At 36.5% G+C, this 16,242-nt stretch overlaps 1 protein-coding gene across 7 annotated transcripts in view; it reads right to left on the bottom strand.

Annotated features, from left to right (window-relative positions):
- SF3B1 (splicing factor 3b subunit 1) overlaps positions 1 to 16,242 on the bottom strand; it is a 61,990-nt gene that overhangs the window by 6,504 nt on the left and 39,244 nt on the right. For 3 of the 7 annotated variants that reach the window (XM_004262896.4, XM_049712306.1, XM_033430741.2), the window contains exons 4-18: positions 15,857 to 15,971; positions 13,943 to 14,022; positions 12,801 to 12,971; positions 8,629 to 8,866; positions 7,289 to 7,501; positions 6,912 to 7,033; positions 5,028 to 5,225; positions 4,841 to 4,942; positions 3,145 to 3,324; positions 2,369 to 2,455; positions 1,738 to 2,008; positions 1,302 to 1,447; positions 1,047 to 1,193; positions 780 to 905; positions 100 to 321 (exon numbers count right to left, since the gene is read on the bottom strand). In XM_004262896.4, the coding sequence (XP_004262944.1) occupies positions 100 to 321; positions 780 to 905; positions 1,047 to 1,193; positions 1,302 to 1,447; positions 1,738 to 2,008; positions 2,369 to 2,455; positions 3,145 to 3,324; positions 4,841 to 4,942; positions 5,028 to 5,225; positions 6,912 to 7,033; positions 7,289 to 7,501; positions 8,629 to 8,866; positions 12,801 to 12,971; positions 13,943 to 14,022; positions 15,857 to 15,971 (2,418 nt within the window). Of the gene's footprint in view, positions 1 to 99; positions 322 to 779; positions 906 to 1,046; positions 1,194 to 1,301; positions 1,448 to 1,737; positions 2,009 to 2,368; positions 2,456 to 3,144; positions 3,325 to 4,840; positions 4,943 to 5,027; positions 5,226 to 6,911; positions 7,034 to 7,288; positions 7,502 to 8,628; positions 8,867 to 12,800; positions 12,972 to 13,942; positions 15,972 to 16,242 lie in introns of those variants that run through there. The other 4 variants (XM_033430731.2, XM_049712308.1, XM_033430745.2 and 1 more) reach the window with 4 other exon arrangements.

Raw genomic sequence — 16,242 nt, forward strand, 5'->3', positions numbered from 1 at the left:
TTTCAAATTTAATTACTCTTTGGTGATAATATTTACTTGAAAATATGTTTTACAAATATGAAAGTCAGTGGCAACTTGCCTAATAATTAGTATCATTACCTCTGTAGTCTGTTCTTGAAAAGCATAAAGAATACCATCAATCAGTTGTTCTTCAAGTTTATGATCAATGTCTGCTGCTCCCAAGTTGCCCATAATTTTCTCAATTGTCTCCATCACCATTTTTCTGTACTGTTCAGCTTCATCTTTCAGATCATCCACAATCCTGGATATAATTTCTGCTGCACCTACTTTGTTTGCCAACTCCACAGTAGTATCAACTAACTAAAAAGAGGAGGAAAAATCATTTAATTTACTGCTTTTCCAAGGAAATAAAGAGACATCATGAAAATGGAATATTCTAAAGATACTATTTAGCTAGTAAGCATGCTGAGGACAGATGGCTCCTACTATTAAAACTTTAAGAAAAAGGTGGCCAAAAACATTTAAACATGAGTCTAAGTCAAGGAGATTTAAGGTTACGATTGTATTCATGCTTCACCTAGCCAGATTAAGCAGTTCATTTACTAGACAAAAATGTCAATTCATAGTTGGCTATCTATCCTAGAATACAAAAGCAAAATGGAAGTTAACTGGCTGACTAAAATCCATCTCCTTTCACAATCAAACACAAACAACCTGTGAGTTTCTCAAGGCAAAAAATAACTTATGTAATATGCATTCAAACTGACTAAAGGATCAGTTGAAAGAATTTCTGAAACTATTTTATGATAAAAGCTTACCTGCCGGTAATTTCTTCTATCCAAAGCCATTCTGTGTTGCCAGAAGTGTTTAAAAAAAGGAGGAAGGATCTCTGTTTTAATGTAGTTTGCTTCTACACCATCTGTTCCACAACACTGCTTTACCACCTAAAATGTTAAAAAATAATAATAGTAATCACAGTCCTGGTTTAATACACAAGTTTTTTTAAAATGATATAAAATTCTCTTTGAACCATGGAACACATTTAGATTAACAAATCTGGAACAGCAACAATTTGGAACAATTACCTTCAGCACAATTTTCTTCATTTCTTCATCAGGAGATTGGAATTCTCGAATAAGAATTAACATCACTTCTCTAGTATAGTAGTTGGCATATTCTGCATCCATGAGAGGAATAAGATACCCAATAGCCTTTAAGAAAGCGGCCAGGCCCTATTTTAAAATAAAAAATATATATATACTTAGTAAATTAGCTTTAAGTCACTTGAACTTCAATGAGTAGAAATAAAAAGAAAAATGAAATCAAACTGGTAAATCTACCTTTCCTCTGTGTTGGCGGATACCCTTCCATAGAGGCTTTAACACAGAATCAAAAGATTCGATACCATAAGGAGTTGCTGCTTCAGCCAAGGCAGCAATGGCCAAAGCACTAATGGTCCGAACTTTCTGCTGCTCATCCACAAGACCTATAAAAAACCAAACACAGGTTTTAACTAAGCAACATTACCTAACTTCCATAGCATCATGCAGATTCTAGAAATATATCTAGCTATTTAGTCAAATTGCAGAATCTGTTCCCATTAGACAAAATTAGGCAAAAGCCAGTATGAACCACAGCCTATTAGCAGCTAATATTACAAATCCAATCATAAACTATATGGTGTTTGTGTAGTTTACCTTCCATTTCTCTCTCCAAGAATCAGTAGCCTAAATTTCAGGAAACTGTCTTACAAAAGACAGTTATACTACAACTTACCATGTTCAATGATTTCAACTAAACTTCTGAGATGTGGCAAGATGGCACAGCCCATGAGAATAGCTATTTGCTGTACAATTTTTATACCAGTGTGTCTTGCTTGCCAGGACTTCTTGCTTTTGCACACAGCTTTTAAGAAAGGCAATAATGAAGGAATGCCCAGGGCAGAGGCTACAACAGCAAAAGCTCTAGCTGTTGTGTTACGGACATACTCATCCATGTTATCTATATCAGGTCTCATGGTAGAGATCATAGTAGCCAGACCAGCAGCCTGAAAGTTTAAGAAAAAAGCAACAGTCATGAGTTGATAACATTAACCCTCAATCATTCCATTCTAAAATCAAATAATCCGGGCTTCCCTGGTGGCGCAGTGGTTGGGAGTCCGCCTGCCGATGCAGGGGACACAGGTTCGTGCCCCAGTCCGGGAGGATCCCACATGCCGCGGAGCGGCTGGGCCCGTGGGCCATGGCCGCTGGGCCTGCGCGTCCGGAGCCTGTGCTCCGCAGCGGGAGAGGCCGCAGCAGTGAGAGGCCCGCGTACCGCAAAAAAAAAAAAATAAATTAAAAAAAATAATAAAATCAAATAATCCTATCAACATATATAAAACTTTCTTCTCCAGAAACATAAATACCTTTGCCAAATTAGAAATAATCTCTCGGCCTTCCACTCTAGCATAGTAATCCTCATCAATCAACAATGGTTCAATGACCACCAGGATCTGAAAAAGAGAAGGAGCTACATTTTCACAGCAATTACTGATGCAATGCTCAAGTAACAGTACATGTAAGGGAATTTATAATTACCAGGACTTTGTTAATCAAGGGACAAATTAAGAATTTTAATCACACAAGTTGAAACCCCACATAAAGATGAGTATTTGGGAGCACTGTTAACTACACAGACTATAAAATACACACAGTACACACACACACACGCCCATCTGCATTTTACAATTCTAAACCATAATTACCATCAGCAAAAAGATGCTTCTTAGTAGTAAATGGCATGGTATAGAAACATACATTTTCTCATTCTAATATCAATAAAAGCAAATTTTAAAATATGAATTATATGAACCCACTATATAAGATGGCAAAAAGTTACATCTATTTACACATGTATTTGTGTATGTATGCTTGTGCAAAGAAAAAGGTCTGGGAGGGCATGTAAATTTAACATTGGTTAACTGAATATCTTTAAAGGGGTTGAAATTTCCCTTTTTATTGTGAATGTGTAACATCAGCTGTTACTTTTTTAGAATTTTTAAATTTCACAAATACACCTAATAATAAGCTGGTCAAAAAAATCCACTAACTCCTTTTACTTAAAAAATATCAAACCAAAAAAATAAATAAATAAAATAAATAAATAAAATCAAACCATTAGAAACACAAATTGAGAACAAACCTTGTGCACATATGGTCGAACTAAGTCATCAAGTTTGTATAATATTCTATCAATAACTTTTACAAGTAAATGACGCTCTTGATCCTCAAGTGTAGGCGACATCAGCAGAGGAAGAATTTGATTAAACAAAGGACCAGCTCCAAATTCACGAGCTTTATCAGTAATCTGACGCAATGCAGCCTGGAAGAGAAAAGAGTAATAGGCATATTTCTTTATTATAAGCATGAGCCAATTAATTACTCCACGGTTTTCTGTAACTGAATATTTTAGTGTAAACTTCAGACACCTTACATAGAATAGCATGAGTTCATTCCCATCAAAATTACTCTGAAGTCTGAACTCTTGGGCTAAAGGCTCAATGTTTTCAGTTAATTCAAAAAGGGTAACTGAAAGCTGGAGAGCGTGTGGAGAAAAGAGAAGCCTCCTACACTGTTGGTGGGAATGTAAGTTGGTGCAGCCACTGTGGAAAACAGTATGGAGGTTACTCAGAAAAGTAAAAATAGAGTTACCACATGATCTAGCAATCCCACTCCTGGGCATGTATCTGGACAAAAATATAATTCAAAAAGATACATGCACCCCTCCCCATGTTCATGGCAGAACTATTTACAAAAGCCAAGATATGGAAAACACCTAAATGACCATCGACAGATGAATGGATAAAGAAAATGTGGTGCATATATACAACAGAATACTACTCATCCATAAACAAGAATAAAATACAGTAAGTCCCCTACATACAAACCTTCAAGTTGTGAACTTTCAAAGATGCAAACATGCCCCTGTATGCCAGGTATTGTACTGTACTACTGTACTTTTCAAGGTACTGTACTGTAAGATTAAAACTGCTTTATTTTTTGTTTTTTATGTATTATTTGTGTGAAAAGTATTATAAACCTATCACAGTACAGTACTACATAACTAGCCAATTCTGTTAGTTGGGTTACCTAGGCTAACTTTGTTGGACTTAAGAACAAACTGGACTTATGAATGCACCCTCAGAACGGAACTCATTAGTATGTAGGGGACTTACTGTAATGCCATTTGCAGCAACATGGATGCAACTAGAGATTATCATACTAAGTGAAGTAAGTCAGAAAGAGAAAGACAAATACCATATGATATCACTTGCATGTGGAATCTAAAATATGACACAAATGAACCTATATATGAAACAGAAACAGAATCAGGGACATAGAGAATAGACTGGTGGTTGCCAATGGGGAGAGGGGTGGGAGAGGGTTGAACTGGGAGTCTGGGATTAGCAGATATAAACTGGTATATATAGAGTGGATAAACAACAAGGTCCTACTGTATAGCACAGGGAACTATATTCAATATCCTGTGATAAACCATAACGGAAAAGAATATGAAAAAGAATGTATATATATGTATAACTGAGTCACTTTGCTGTACAGCAGTAATTAACACAACATTGTAAGTAAACTATACTTCAATAAAAAATAAATTTTAAAAAAGGGTAATTTAATAGAAAGAGTCACAGAGTATAATATAAAACTCCTTAACTTCTCCTAAAGGATCAACCATCTTCAAGCCACATATGATACTAATACAATACCCCACATAATTCCACTAATTGTATTAGAATCTTCAGCATATTTTAAAGGCTCTGATGATAAAATGGAGAATCTCTAAAATTATAATGAACATGATGATTTAATAAACTGGTACTTACTTTTCTCATTGGAGGTGTTCCATTCTTAATTTTTAAAAGCAACTTCATTATTTTTCTCTCTTTTTGCTCTTCCGGACTAAGTGTTGATTCATCAACATCAACCTAACAGTAAAAAGTTTAAAGGTTAGTGGAGATACTGTAACTTCTAAATAAAAAGTAATATTTTATTTCTGGTATTATCACTTACCAAAAGTTTATCAAAGTACTGAATATCATCAGGTTTTAAAAATGGAAGATTTCCAGATGGTTGGTCATTAACACTTTTCATAGTTCTATCTTCAGTTTGCATGTGGAAACCTGTCATACCACCCAAAGGTGTTGGAGTTGCTGTCAGCTTTCGAGCTGGAGTTCGAATAGGAACATATCCAGCTGGAGGGGGAAGTACCTAATACAGTTAAAAGACAGTTTAGGATTTTCTTAACTTTACATAGTAAATAATAACAAAAATGAACAATATTTGCAGTTAAGATGCTTTTTGCTTAGAGGCAAGAATTAACAATCCCATTTTTCTATCTTATTTATAAGTTTAAAATACACAAGTATTACTATTTCTCATCAAATTTAAATTAAGTGTATTAGAAGTATGGGGAAATGAGGATACACAAAGTGGGCTTACAAATTCTGATCACTTTCAAACATTAGTCTATATAAACATGTTGGTGAACCAATGTCATATAAATTGAAATAAGCTCAAAGTGCACATAATGTATAAAATATTATATTTTAATAATAAATTAAAAATTCATGTAAATCTCTACAAAAACAAATCTTAATATTTAAGTCGTTCTACAAAAATGAGTGACTGCATAAAAACTACAACCAAAATATTCACCAAAGCCCTGTAAATACACAACATTTGACTAAACCCAAAAAATTCACTCAAGAGTCACAAAGGAGGGCTTCCCTGGTGGCGCAGTGGTTGGGAATCCGCCTGCCACTGCAGGGGACACGGGTTCGAGCCCTGGTCTGGGAAGATCCCACATGTCACGGAGCAGCTGGGCCCCTGCGCCACGGCTGCTGAGCCTGTGCTCTAGGGCTCGCGAGCCACAGCTGCTGAGCCCACGTGCTGCAGCTGCTGAAGCCTGTGTACCTGGGGCCCATGCTCCGCAACAGGAGAAGCCACCGCAGTGAGAGGCCCACACGCTGCAACGAAGAGTGGCCCCTGCTCCCCGCAACTAGAGAAAGCCCACGCGCAGCAATGAAGACCCAATGCAGCCAAAAATAAATAAATTTTAAAAAGATGTAATGACTATCCTCTTAGGAAAAAAAAAGAAAAAAACTTGTATTAGAAAAAAAAAGATTCACAAAGGAGGATTTTCCCCCTCCTACTGATAAACCAATCAATGAATGCAATTGTAACAGACACTTAGCCAGTCAATAGTAGGCTGGAGAGTGACTATACCCACAGCATTACACGGAGGGTACAAGAAGTTATAAAGCAGTAAGTTCATGCATACTTGAAACAAATACTCTAATACAAACCTAATGAGGGGGTAGGGGGAAATACATACATAAAAACTGTTAAAAAAGCAATAGGCATTGGCAGAAAAGGCTCTGTAAAGGCCATCAAATGACTTAGGTTCCAGCCCTGGTTATAACATCAGCTATATGACCACTTTTAGACCAGCAAAAGGTCCTTGAGTAACAGGTACCTAGACGATTTTGTAGTTCAAAATGAACTTCAAGTTGCTATGGTAAAGAGAGAACATAACATTCTTCGTGTCCACTGGCAACCCATGAACTAAATACACAAGATTTTGTGAGACACCAAGTAAAATAACCATGATCTAATGTTGGAAATGAAATATACCTGGAAACAGCTAAAGAATGAAACGGCAATAGTAAATTTGAGCAAGGCCAATGCAAACTTGACCAGTTAGTATTTTCAAAGAATATTTAAAATAAAATCCAGGGAATTCCCTGGCAGTCTAGTGGTTAGGACTCGGAACTTTCACTGCTGGGGCCCAGGTTCGATCCCTGGTTGGTGAACTCAGATCCTGCAAGCCACGCAGCGTGGCCAAAAAAAAATCCCTATCCTAAAAACCACCACACTCATATTCACTGTTTTTACCTTATATCCTTCTGGGAACATAGCATCTAATTCTTCATCAGACAATGGGCGATTTCTCTCATCAATTTCTCTCTCCCACCGCCAAGCCTGAAGCTGTTCAGGAGTCATACTCATTATGTGACCTACCAAAAAAGCAAATTTCTGTAACAATCTATGTAGTGCAAGACTTTTATCATTACACAGATCCTTGGGATATAAGATAGTTAAAATCCATTCTAACATTTAATTGTTTATATTATAAACTCAAACCAAGACTTCTTTTTACATCCTGTTATTCTTGCTAAAAATAGGCATTAATGGCACACAGAAAAACCACAAAGAAAAAATTCAAAATACTAACAAGGGGAAAAAATTATTTCCAATGATAAAGTTTCTACCTGGAGTAGGGGTAGCCATGTTCATGGCTGGCGTGCCAATTGGTGTCTTTCCAGGGGTCAGAACAGGAGTGCTTCCACCCATCTGACTAGCTGGTGTTTCATCCCAACGTGACTTTCTTTTACTGGCTCCAGGAGTTGGTGTTTCACCAATGGAATCTCCACCTCGATCTGTTCGAGGAGTCTCAGCCCATCCACTTCCATGTCCAGGAGTATCTTTAAAGAAAAGGAGTGAATAAGCCTAAAATTTTAACCACTGTCAAAAAATGACTATTTTCAGACAACTAATATACTTAAACTGATCAATTTCAGAAACAGGATATTCCTAAAATGGAGACACATTTAAGTTTTAATGTTTCATTTCATATTTATTCTCCTTGACTGTATCTTTTCCACGGATTACAAAAACAATAAATGATAACCATCGAGGAACAGGAAAACAGAGCAAAGGATTTTTTCAACTACCCACAACATACAACCCATAGACAGCCAGTTTATGTATCTTGGGCCACTTTTCATTTCTCCATGGAGTGAGATTACTCTGCATGTACAATTCTATACTGCCTCTCTCATCCATTGTATTTTTTTCCGGGTTTTTTTGGGCTGCGCCATGCGGCCTGTGGGATCTTAGTTTTAGTTCCCCGACCAGGGATGGAACCCGGGCCCCTTCAGTGAAAGCACCGAGTCCTAACCACTGGACCACCAGGGAATTCCCTACATTTCATGTTAAGCACTCTGCCCAATCATTAAAAATTCTTTATAAAATTTTAATATAGCAGATGTAATGTTAAATCTTAACTTCCCAACGCTAATCTCATAAACAGTTAATGAAATACAGCTTTAGAGAGTTTACACAAAAAACAAGGTATTTAGGCAAATTTACACAGACAAAGTAAATGAGAGGTAACCAAAGGCTGGGAGAAGTAAGAATGGAGAGTTATTGCTTAATGGGTACAGTTTTTGTTGGGATGATGACAAAGTTCTAGAAATGAATAAAGGTAATGGTTGCACAACACTGTGAATATACTTAATGCCACTGAATTGTACACTTATAATGGTTAAAATGATAAATTTTATGTTATATATACTATACTACAATAAAAAAGAGATTATGGCATACAAACTTTACTTTCTTCTAATGTTCTTCCTAAAATAAATCTTAAACCTCTTCAAGAAGGGAAAAGAATTAGGTATATCATCTGCTCAGTTCTTTACCTGTCTCAAAAGCATCTGTTTATTTATCTGTCTTCCTAGGACCAGAGAGAACAGATTTTGGCCATAAACATACCACTCATCAAATCAACATTTTACCCAAGTACACACCCAAACTCCACTAGAAGTACCTCTTTCTGTTTTGGGGGTCTCATCCCATCTGTTTTTACGAGCACTGGAAGTTGCACCTCCATGGCCTGGTGTCGCGTGGCCTGGTGTATCGCCCCGTCCAGGGGTAGCAGCGCCCGCAGGTGTGTGACTAGGTGTAGGATCCCATATTTTTGAGCCTGGGGTGGCTCCAGGAGTCTCACTTCCTTTTGCACGACCTGGTGTCTCATCCCATCTTAAGGAAGGGGTATGTCCAGGGGTCTTAACAGAGCAAAAAAAAATTTATTTCATACACCCACATAAAAATTAGAAAACCTGCTAAGCAAACAAAAAAAATTAAATGTTTTAGTTCATGATTAAGAGAATAGATTATCCTTCTGCTTAAAAGATACCTACTTTCTAGCAAATATGTTTATGACAAAAAATAACTTAAAGATTTAATTTGGAGCAATGAAAAAAGCCCTAATTTAAAAAACAATGTATTTTGGTTATGCCACTAATGGCTCCGTAACTTTGGGAAAACATTAAGGTTTCTCTGTCAAGATCTCAAGAATTTCACCTTTAATTATATCAGCACATCTCAAAACTGGGTCTTAGAGACAGAGACTCATGAGTTCCCACTAAGAATATTTTTGTTTTTGTTCAATTTTGTGTGTGTTTAATTAATTTAAGCATGTTTTGGATCACCTGGGTAATTATAACTAGATACTGCGACATTATTTCAAATCCCTGAGAAGAGGTTATATTTAGAATCACATCTATAATACTATTGCTCTGATGCTGGCAAGATTAGTGAAAAAAGATTAGAAGTTGACTTAAATGATTGAAGGTTCCATGGTAGTTGAATAGAGACAAGTAGTGAGCAATGTAGGACATCAGACAGTACGAAAGCAAAAGAACCTGCAGAGTGCAGACAATATCATATCAAAAACAGCAGGTGAATTAGTGAAGCAAAACAAAATCTGTATTTAAATAATTCTGTAAGTTTTGTAGTATACTTTTACATATTTCTTTTAAAGTTGGATGTTCTATCCAACCCAAGAGTTCTATTTAGCTTTATGTTTGCAAATAAGACTCAGTATTTCTTCCTTTCAAAAGATTCTATATAGGGCTTCCTTGGTGGCGCAGTGGTTGAGAGTCTGCCTGCCGATGCAGGGGACACGGGTTCATGCCCCGGTCCGGGAAGATCCCACGTGCCGCAGAGCGGCTGGGCCCATGAGCCATGGCCGCTGAGCCTGCGCGTCCGGAGCCTGTGCTCCGCAACGGGAGAGGCCACAACAGTGAGAGGCCCGCGTACCGCAAAAGAAAAAAAAAAAAAAGATTCTATATATTACTCAGGGTTGAGAAATTCTCAATTAGATGAGTAAAGAACATAAATTGTTCAAAAGTCTCATTTTCAGCAACTGCTCTTCCTGCTCAATCAGGTAGGAAAAGATGTTTCCTAGTATCCGCTGTAATTCCCACAATCATAATTAAGATGGAGTTGTGTTAAATGAGAAGTGTGAAAGAAAACATGGTCTGACTCTCTATAGCTTTTATGAGATAGACATCAACTCTTGGGTCTCCTTTTCAGTTAAACAGATACCAAAAGGACAAGTTTCTCTTTCTCTGTTTTTAAAATTTGCACTGAATGTCAGTTTTTAAAATTTGCAGTGAATGTCAACCACAGAATTTAAGTTAGTAATACCATATTATACAGAACCAAATCCTCTCATATATCAGCAAGCAAATGGAGACTCCTCAAGATCTAAAACTAAACTGTTTGGAAATTATGTGCTAGGTTTAGTGTATCTCAATTCTGGGTTTGGGAAAACAATGCCATGGCCTGACACATTTTTCCTTATTTGTAAATAAATCTGCAGTAGCCTATGCTAGAGTCAACAGTGACTTAGACTAGGGTGGTGGGGTCATGAAAAGTGGGTAGATCCTGAATATATTTAAAGGTCGGGCCAACAAAATGCATTTGTGGATAGGATGCCAGGGAAGAGAATAAGAGGAGTATAGGATGACCCTGAACTGATTTCTAAGGGTTTGGTTTGAGCCAATAGACATGGGAGCAGGCTGGAGGGAGTGAGTACAGAAAATCAATTTTATTATAAATACTGATTCGGAAAAGCCTATCAAATACATATCAAAGTAAATGTGTCAGGTCTGAAGAACAGAGAAGTATGGATGGATTTGTAAATTTGGGAGTTGTCTTATAAATATAGTATGTAAAGATAGGAATGAGAACCTAGGGAGTTAGTTTAGATGCAAAAGAGACCTGAGGACTTAGCATTAGAGTACCCCAAATTTTAGGAAGCTGAGGAAGATCCAGCAAACAAGACTAAAAAGCAGCAGTCACTGAAGTGAGTATTACAAGAATCAAGAAAGACTGAAGCTCAGAGGCTAGGAAAGAAAAGGGTACCAAGGGACTTCCCTGGTGGTCCAGTGGTTAAGACTGTGCTTCCAAAGCAGGGGGCGTGGGTTCAATCCCTGGTTGGGGAACTAAGATCCCACATGCCATGAGGCGTGGCCAATAAATAAATAAGTAAATAAATAAATTTTTTTTTTTTGGTTTAAGAGGGTATCAAAGAATGTCGAATGCTACTGATATGCTGTGTAATATGAGGGTTGAGACTTATCTTTGGATTTAGCAATGAGGAGGTTAAGTCATCTTGACAAAAGAGGATTTGGTGGAGCAGTGCAGGCAAAAGCACCAGAGCACAAGTATAGATACACAACTCATTCAAAGCATTTTGTGGTAAAAACAGCAAGAAATGGGATGGTAGCTGGAAGGGGAAGTTATGGTCAAGAGAAGATTTCTTGTGATATTTTGTTTTTTGTTTTTAAAGATGAAGATCAGTAAAATGTGTTTGCTCATGATAATAACCTAGAGTACAGAGAAAAAAACTGATGTTACATGAGAGTCCTTGAGTAATAAGAGATGGGAAATGGCACATAAGCAGATGGGTTAGCTTTAGATGGTCAACCTGTACCAATAGTTCACATTATAAGAGAAGGAAAAGCAAAGACGAGAACATATACAGGCATACCAGTAGATTTCACAGTGGGAATATGTATACTTTTTTCTTTTTAATTGTTCTTATTTGGGGTGAGAGGGAAATAGAGAGCAAAGTCATAAACTAAAAAAGAAGCAGCTGGGCTTCCCTGGTGGCGTAGTGGTTGAGAGTCCGCCTGCCGATGCAGAGGACACGGGTTTGTGCCCTGGTCCAGGAGGATCCCACATGCCGCGGAGCGGCTGTGCCCGTGAGCCATGGCCGCTGAGCCTGCACGTCCGGAGCCTGTGCTCCACAACAGGAGAGGCCACAACTGTGAGAGGCCCGCGAACCACCACCCCCCCCAAAAAAGCAGCAGCTAAGGAGGTACTACAGGTTTCACAGAGAAAAGCATAAAAAAGTCATCTGAAGGGGAGGGGGACAGAGTTATTGCTTAATGATCACAGAGTTTCCTTGAAGTGATGAAAAAGTTTTGAAAATAAATCATGGTGGTACTTGACACACACTGTGTCATCAATACCACCAAATTGAACACTTAAAAATGGTTAAAAATGGTAAATTTTATATACATTTTACCACCAAAAAAAAAGTTTCTAGGAAAATCAACTGATGAAGGAAACGCAGTAGCATTATGTATCTGACACCTGTGGTCAGAGACTTAAATAATCCATCTAAAAAATGAGGAAGACCACTGTTATACTCAACCTCCACATAACGTGACATACTTACATATCCATAATTAATATTCCAAAAGGAACATTCCTTTACCCCATGTTATGAACTAAACTATGTCTCCACCAAAAGTCATGTCGAAGCCCTTATCCTCACTGTAACTGTACTTGGAGATTGGACCTTTAGTGAGGTAATGAGGCTAAATGAGGTCACAAGGTTGGACATGAATCTGATAGGACTGGTGTCCTTATAGGAAAAGAGACACCAGAGCTCCCTCGCTCTTTCCACGTGTGCAAAGGCCTCTTGAGGACACAGCAAGAAGGCAGATGTGTGCAAGCCGGAGAGAGAGCTCTCACCAGACACTAACCCGGTTGGCACCTTCATCCAGAACTGTGAGAAAATGTCTTCTGTTTAAGCTACCCAGTCTGTGGTTATCTTGTTGTGTCAACAAAAGCAGACTAATATATTCCATGAGAAAAATAAATTTAAAATAGTAATAATAAAAAATAAAAAAAAGAAATTACCTCTGCTTGATCCCAACTTGATAGCTTTTTTGGAGTGGCACCAGGAGTCTGATCAGCTGTTTGATCCCAACGCCGTTTTCGTTTTGAGGGAGGCTGGGATGCTGCTGCTCCATTGACGACTTTTAGTTCTCCAGCTTTAGCTTTTTCTGCTAGCTGTTGCCTAATTTCTCTCTGAAAAATATTTGAATAAACAGTGAGCATCTTTAAAACATTTTCAATATATTCTTATATCATTAGCAGAGTCATTTCTATATAATGCCATTTTATTTTTCACTCATTCTCCTTTCTATGCTACTGGTGGACCCATTCCTTATTTTCCCTCTTTCCTGTATTTTCAAGTTTTATATACTGTCTTTCCGCACAGTATATAAAATGAGCAAATACAGAATTTATTACGTAGAGCGCACTGCTTTATATACACTTAATGAAGTAAAATCTTCAGTCAATGGTAGTGAACCAAAATGCTTCCAATGAAAAACAGTTTTACATAAAACTCATATAAATAGTAATTAAGACTATGTAATAAGTTAGAAAAGCAATAAAAGTGAAATTTTCAAAATTTTGTTATAACTATGAAATATTATATATAATATAGTCACAAAAAATACACATTTATTTAGCCTATGATTTTAAAGTAGGGTTCCATTACCGCATTTAATTCATCCAACAAACAAATCTATTATATATTTATAATAAAGTTATGAAAACTAACTATTAGAACAAAACACCGCAATCTCTGCAGGCCAGCAGGAATTCGTTAGAATTCTCCACCCATATTCAAACTAAATTTTATGGAAGAATTAGAGGCTTTTCAAAAAATGATTTTACTCTTTGACTTTTCCCTTACACACTGACTTCAGGCACACACCATCAATCCACCCCCAGATATATCCACTGTAAGATATATATGCATATACCTGTGGCCAAGGGGCCAGGCACTAGAAAAGGATAGTATAGAAATATGAAAAGCTTAATTTGGGAGGTGTTAGAATTTTGAATAAGGTTCTTTCTCAACTTAATTTTTATTAATAATGTTAAAATATTACTTGTGCAGCAAATAAAAAAGAAACATGAAAGTCTCTTAATCTCAACTTTCTTTACATTCTTTCAACACCATTAAAATAAAAAGCAGGTTCACAGACCTCTTCTTTAGTTAAATGTTGTTCTCGCATTACATCCATGTAAGTCCTAGCATTCATTTTAGGATCAGGGGTCTTCCCTCCTGCAGAAAAGAACAGCAACAGGACAAGAGTACAATAAATAAAAGATAATTAGGTTCAACTGATTTATCTTCCCTGCTCTAATATTACATTATTCCATAATCATTTAATTTATTTTTTGATGGAAAACTTTAATAATTACACATCTTACTTTTTATTGAGTTTGCTGATCAATTTAACCTGTTTGAACACAAACATATCTACAGCAGTTTAAAACAAATATTTTATGCATATAAAAACAAAATGACAGCACAGTTTAGAGTCTTCAGAAGTGATGGGTTCCTGGGTTGCTAATCCGGAATACGTACACTTTCGTGCCTTTGTCTCCATCAGCAGTTCTGACTTCAAGCAGCAGAATAGAAGCCTAGAAAATTATCTCTTTACCATTAGTAACACTTTGGAAAGATATTTATATTCAAAACATTACCTGTTGCAAGCTGTTAAAATCCTGACTACAAGTAACTATGACTAGATAAGTTCTTCATACAATGTTCTAAAACAGTTATAGTTTAGAAAATCTGATTTTTAAAAATATACCTCTAATCTTATTCTGATGTCATGTTACTAAAAAGGGCTTCATGATTTTTACTTTTTGTTGACCCAGAAACATATTTTTATTTTCTCAGAAAGTATAAATAACTGGAAACATATTACTTGAAATATATTACTTCTACCAGTTATTATGATGCATACAGAAAAAAAGTGGTGTACAAAGAGATGTGTTAGTCTCTTGGTTAAAGTTTCAGTATTTGCTTTTCAAACTTCAAAATATCTTAAAGAAGCCCAAACAATATATAACAAGATTCACAGAGGCACACTACGTTTTAGAAATGTGATAATTAGCTATACAAGTAGTATAGCATCACAATTTAGGAAAAACTAATAAAGGTCTAAGACATTTCCTATGCTGAAGATCATGCCCAATTGGTAGTGTCATTCTTTCTGACACTATCTCTGATAAGACTTCCTTTGGAATACTTTTTCACCATAATCTAGAGAGGATGTGTTGAACTGCACCCTTAAGAATGCAGACAGGACTGGCATATAGCAGTACTGCTGTAGGAAAGAAATTAAGGACAGTTAGTATGGGCCTGTGAATTCTGACATACATGTTTAAATCAATTACAATTATGCAAGTAAAAAAAAGAATATCCCTACTAATTCATGCAGGCTGAAAGTCTAATTTGTAAACCTGCAGCAGAATCTAATTTTAAGAAACAGGCACCTAACTTTGATCTTGAAACTCACTCACCTGAGGAAAGCTTCCATCAGGCTCACTATGCCCCTTGTGCTGACCTGCACACTAAAATTAGCAAAACAGACTCCAACTATTAAAAATATCAAAGTCTTTGTATACATACTTTTGTTTTAACTTTAAGTATGCTTAGAGCAAAGTAGGTGCATTTACTAAACTATATTTAGAGCAATATGAGGGGAGCTCTAATGTGGAAACAGTTTCTCAAAAGTAACAATCCTAAAAATCTAAGACTTGGAATGAAAACTTTCAATAATTTGAAAGTATTTTGAGCAGAAAAACACATTTGTTCAAAGTAAAGAAAGCGTACCCAAAACAAAAGTAAAAGAAAAACCTTTAACCCTTTGCGTTTCTATGGCATTGGCTCATTAGTTTCTTGTCCTTCTACCTGGAAAGAAAACTGGCATTATAAAGATGAAGAATATGGCATCTGTGACTTCAACCAAATCTATACAAATCTATAAGGGGGATTTTTAAAAAGAAAAGCAAATTCATAAGCATGCCAAAAAAAATCAAAGGGCTAAAGACAACTTAACACAAATAAATTTCTGAATACTTATAGAAAAGTGGGAAAGAATTACCATCTGCAAAAGGATCAAGACGCTCTGGGGAAATTATCATGGTCCGCCTGTGCTTTTTGTATTCATCTTCCCGATCTGCAATCTTCGGAGGTCGGTGCTCAGCAAATGGATCATACTGAAAAGAGGTATGTCTCACTTAACACTCACTTATTAAATAACCAAAGAGAATGTCACACACAAAAATCAGAACATTATAAAACATGTAAAAATGTTTAATAAATACCTAATATTATGTATCATTTTTCAGATAAATGCTAATGTGAAAAAATAAGGCATATGGAAATGAGACAATTTCCATAGTTCAATCCTTCATGAAATGATCACCTTTTTGAAATAAACTACTATTTCTAATTCTCCCAAATCAACTCTCCTCAGACACTGTAATA

This window comes from Orcinus orca, chromosome 7, assembly GCF_937001465.1.
Source record: "Orcinus orca chromosome 7, mOrcOrc1.1, whole genome shotgun sequence".
NCBI lineage: Eukaryota > Metazoa > Chordata > Mammalia > Artiodactyla > Delphinidae > Orcinus > Orcinus orca.